We start from the raw sequence: 4,759 nt of genomic DNA on the forward strand, positions 1-4,759 counted from the left end.
AAGGTACCTCTGACCTGAGGGTCCCTGAGGTCACGTGGGCCGCCGTTCCCTCCCCCACCCCCACCCCCAGCATAGCCACAGAGGTCCCCCAGCTCATATGAGGTAATTTTTATTTCCATTTTAGGTAAAAATAGTAAATACAAGATAATCTTAATAAAGGTAAAAATACATCATTTGGATTCTGTTGTTCTCTAAACAGCGCTACCTACAGTACGATGTTCGGTTTAGGATTTTTTTTTCAATGTTTTCTTTTTTTTATATATAAACAAATAGAACTATTTGCTATTAGGCTATCTGGGTTCTCATCTGGCACTTAAGAAGAGATCACAGGTTACCTCCCGGTTCTGGTTGGTTGGATGGGTGTGTGGGTGAGTGGACGGGCGTCAGGGGGAGAGAGGAAGGGGCTTGTGGGATGTTGGAGGTTTGACTTCCCAGGACACACAGCTGGAGCTGGGTCCTGTGTGTAGTGGGAGGACACACACACGTGTGTGTGTGTGTGTGTGTGTGTGCCCGCGCACGCATGGAAGATGGCCTTTTCCTGCTTTGGCCACAGGATGAGTCTCACTGAGCCTGGACCGAGGTCTCGTGTGTGCTGGGGGCAGCGAGGGGGGGTGTGTGGGGGGAGGGAGGGAGAGGGGGAGGGCGACGCTTCCTCCTCTTGGGGAGTTTTCCTTGCTCAACATCTTAGTTTCACCACAGCTTTGGTCCAGGCGATGTCTGGGCTGGAGATGTCAGGGGTGGTCCGGGATCCAGCCAGTGGATCCTTTGGGATCCTGGGGAACGTAGGCTGGGATCCATTTCCAGCAGGGCTGGGGGAGCCCTCCCCTGGGCATCCAGCCTGGCCCCGGCTGCTGATAGAAACCGCCGATGCCCGTCCAGGCTGCTAAATGTCCTTGCCCTTGTTCACCCGGTGATCTTTGTTTAAGTTCTTTCCGAATTTCTCGCTGAGCTGTTGGATCAGATCTGCCAGCTCGCCAGTGGCTTGGGATTTCTCCTCGAGAAGCTCGTAGCGAAGGCTGGAGATATCCTGCTTGATTTCCTTCAGCTCACCTGCAAAGCAGAGGAGATTTGGCCGAGTGTAAGTGAATAGGAAGAAGGGCTCACCCCGCACACAGGCCCAGCCCCCCGCCCCCCCGCTGGGAGGTGGACGTGGTGGTGGAGGGAGGTGTCTGACTTCAGTGCCACTCAGCTTCCACCTGCGAAGCCTCAGGAGTGGAGCGTGGGGCTGTGAATGGGGTCTCAAGCTCACGTCACGTGCTGGAGGTGAGCATGTTGGCCTCCAGCCATGACAAGCCGATTTCAAGACCAGGCCATTCCCGCGTTAGCTGGGACATTTGTTTTCCTGCTGCGCTGTTCTGCTCTGTCAATATTTGCAGAGGAGGGCAAACCCCAGGTGCTAGAGAGGATGGCTCCGCACGGCGGTGCAGCTTCCTTCCCGTGAGCGGGCTGGTGGAAGGGGTCCGTGGAGGAGGGGTCACCGACACGGCCCCCTCCCCTAACAAGGCACCACACCAAGCGCAGACTTTCATTTCTTTGTGTGTGAGCTGGTCCTGGGACTTGAACTCAGGGCCCAGGTGCTGCCGCTGAGCTTTTCTGCTCAAGATTAGTGCTTTACCACTTGAGCCACACTTCCACTTCCTACCTTTTGCTGGTTAATTTGGAGATAAGAGCCTTACAGACTTCTCTGTCCGGCCTGGCTTCAAAAGGCAATCCTCAGATCTCGGCCTCTAGAGTAGCTAGGATTCCAGGCCTGAGCCACCTGTGCCTGGCAGGCTTTTTTCTTTCTACGGTTACATGTGGTTAGAAGTCCCTGACCCCCACGGCTGGGGGAATCTTATTAACCCAGGAAGGGGACAGTGTAGATGCTGGGCTTTACGCAGGTAGAAGTCCAGTGTACTATTTTTCATCTGTTTCCTGGGTAGGCTTTCCATAAAACGTGGAGATGGTAAAAGTCCAGCTTAATGCATACGGGCAAATACAAACACCCCTCTTTTCTCTGCATTTGGTGCCCGGCTAGCTCCCCTCATTCTAGCACTGTTGGAGCTGTGCGACTCCTGTGCATCCCAGACACCTTCTCTACCAGTTCTGTTCCTGTCAGCCACCGCCACGTGCTGTTTGGCACGGCTGCCATGCTGACTGGCAGTCATGTTAGAGACCCACACGTAGCCATGGGTAGTGGCGGGTTGCTCATTCCCCTAGTCAGGAGCCTGCCAGGTCCTTGGCGAGTTTCAGGATGTACCCTCAGGTGGCCCACGTTGAGGCAGAGTTCCAGCTGAGCGGCCAGGCTCTGTTGGTAGCCCCTGTAGCTCAAGCTAAGGTGGGGGAGGGGGTGGAGTGTCTTTAGCCATGAAAGAGGCTGTTTCTGGGCAGCAAATATTCATTCTAGGAATCTAAAGGAAGTTAATGACTGGGTATAAGGCCGTGTGCTTTTTCACTTACCTGCAATAGCTTAAAATAGACTGAAAATAGCCCAGATGGTGGATATAAGGTAATTTGGAAAACGGCAGGGTGTTTGAAAGTTGCTCAATGCTCTTATCGACAATGCGGGCTGTATAACCTACCTGGGTTCTCCGATTCATTAGGTGTGGGGGGGGGGGCCTGGGGATCTGCATTTTTTTCCAGTTGTAGGGCTTGAACTCTGGGCCTGGTGGGCGCTGTCCCTCAGCTCTTCAGCTCAAGGCTAGTGCTCTACCACTTCAGCCACAGCACCACTGGGATCTGCATTTTTATCAGTAGGTACCTGGTACCTAGGTGTGTGTGTGTGTGGGGGGGTTAATTAGAGGAACACCACAGGTTGTCAAGAGTCTGAGGACTTGAAACAGAGACAAGTTGGGGCCGGCTGGAACTGAGCCAGCTCTGTAAATGAGCACAAGCTACTCCGTCTGTATATGCAGGACGAGGTGCAGGGGCTGGGGGCTGGGGGTCATTCCTGAACTCAAGGAATGCAAGGCTGGCTCGATGGGGCCAGCATGGAAAGAGGGTGAGTAGCATTTCCATCCTCCATGTTGTCCTCCACATCTTAATCTCTGTATGCGACGAGATGTGGCAAACTGGAATTAAGGTCCCTAATCAGCTGGCCTTAAACCAAGGAGCTTTGCCTGGATTATCCATGGGAAGCAGTCTAAGCACGTGACTCCTTCACAGTGGAGAAGGCAGGCACCAGCATGAGGAGCAGCAGCTCCAGGGCTGGAGCCTCAGCGCTGGCTCTGAGAGGCGGCGCCACAGGCAGGGATTACAGAGTAGCCTCTGGGTTTGAACTCACGGAGGCCTGGGATTTCTAACCACATGGGTAACTTTAGAAAGAAAAGAGTCTGCCAGGCACAGAAAATGGAGACCCATCCTGCCTCTCTCATGGAGGTGAATTCTGCCTAGATGACTGAGCATCCGGACAGGAGCGCAGCGCTCCAGCCCCTCCGTGGCTGCTCGTGTTGGAGATCCCTGGGTCTGACTTGTAGCCCGCAGAGCCTAACCGGGGCCTTGGCTTACCTTCATTGACTTCGTCGTTCTCTCTGTCCACCTGGGCCTTCAGGACGTATCTTTTTATGAGCCGTTTCATGATCTTCTGAAACGAGAAGCAAGAAAAAGGCTCAGGGGTGTCTTGGTCCAGCGCAGAAGCCGCCTCTAAGGCGTCGACGTAGGGCGAAGCCTGCCCAGTCCACCCTGCCCAGTCATGGCGTCTTTCCTGGACCTCAGTTCTGTTTCTGGGAGGGGATGGAGGGGTGTCCTGGCAGGTCAGCTCGGGTGGAGCTCTGGGGGACCTCTTGGATGTCACACGCGAGGTGCACTGTTCACTAGTGGTGCCGGGCGTGGTGCGGGAGTCAGGCCGGGCTGCCGGCCAGGTCTCCTGAATCTTGGCCCTGCGCTGCGCCACGCCGGGAGCTTCCAGGCAGCCCGCACGCTCTGTTCTTTAAGCCAATGAGGCGTGAACATTTAAGAGCCACCAAGAATAGAGCCGAGTGGAAGAAAGACTGCGGGAGGTGAACTTTGGATTTTGCCAGCTAGTTGTTCCAGGGTGCTTGAGAAATCACAGGATTTAAAAATATTCTAGGATGGAGACGGCTGGCTCTCGGGAGAGATGCGCGCTAGCCAGGGGGACGCGAGGTTGCCCCGCTGTCGGCCCCTTGTCCGTGGCGCTGGCTCTCCTAGCTGGCACAGACCTGCACCGGGGACTGAGATCTCAGGAGCCGGGCGTGGCAGGGTGACCTCGTGAGAGATGAATGACCGAGGGGGGCTGACTGGGCTTTATTACCAATGGATGGAAAGCTCCATTTGCTGTGTGGGGAGACTCTGCCCAGACAGCGTCTCTGAGCCCAGGCTTACGAGGCTTTACCCCTACGAGGCCCTGTCTTTCCTGCTCTCTCTCCAGTGGCCCTGGGACAGCTCGTCAAGCTCAGGCTCTGCATTTTGGGGGTGTAGGGATGCCCCACGGACAAGCTGCCTCTCTGCTTCTCCTCAGACGGCGTAGGTTTAGGATGTGAGTGGTTAAAATTCTCAGGGACACCCCTCTTCCGTTCAACAAAGCAGAGTTGATCTGTTATTACCATCACTACCTTACTGTGGGAATCAGTGATGCGCTTTCTACTTTGAACTGGAAGAACAAAACAAAAACCAAGTATTGTTTTCAACCATGTCTCATAGGACACACACACACACACACACACACACACATTGTTTTCAACCATGTCTCATAGGACACACACACACACACACACACACACACACACACACACACACACACACACACACACACACACACACA

At 54.5% G+C, this 4,759-nt stretch overlaps 1 protein-coding gene across 5 annotated transcripts in view; it reads right to left on the bottom strand.

The window, feature by feature from the left end:
• Positions 1 to 753: 753 nt before the first annotated feature.
• The window catches only part of Trpc7 (transient receptor potential cation channel, subfamily C, member 7), a 104,886-nt gene continuing 100,880 nt past the window's right edge, over positions 754 to 4,759 (bottom strand). For 3 of the 5 annotated variants that reach the window (XM_013016042.1, XM_013016041.1, XM_013016038.1), the window contains 2 exons: positions 3,487 to 3,562; positions 754 to 1,050 (listed from right to left, as the gene is read on the bottom strand). In XM_013016042.1, the coding sequence (XP_012871496.1) occupies positions 884 to 1,050; positions 3,487 to 3,562 (243 nt within the window). In that variant the 3' untranslated portion in view covers positions 754 to 883. The remainder of the gene's footprint in view (positions 1,051 to 3,486; positions 3,563 to 4,759) is intronic. The other 2 variants (XM_013016040.1, XM_013016039.1) reach the window with 1 other exon arrangement.

This window comes from Dipodomys ordii, unplaced genomic scaffold, assembly GCF_000151885.1.
Source record: "Dipodomys ordii isolate 6190 unplaced genomic scaffold, Dord_2.0 Scaffold29, whole genome shotgun sequence".
NCBI lineage: Eukaryota > Metazoa > Chordata > Mammalia > Rodentia > Heteromyidae > Dipodomys > Dipodomys ordii.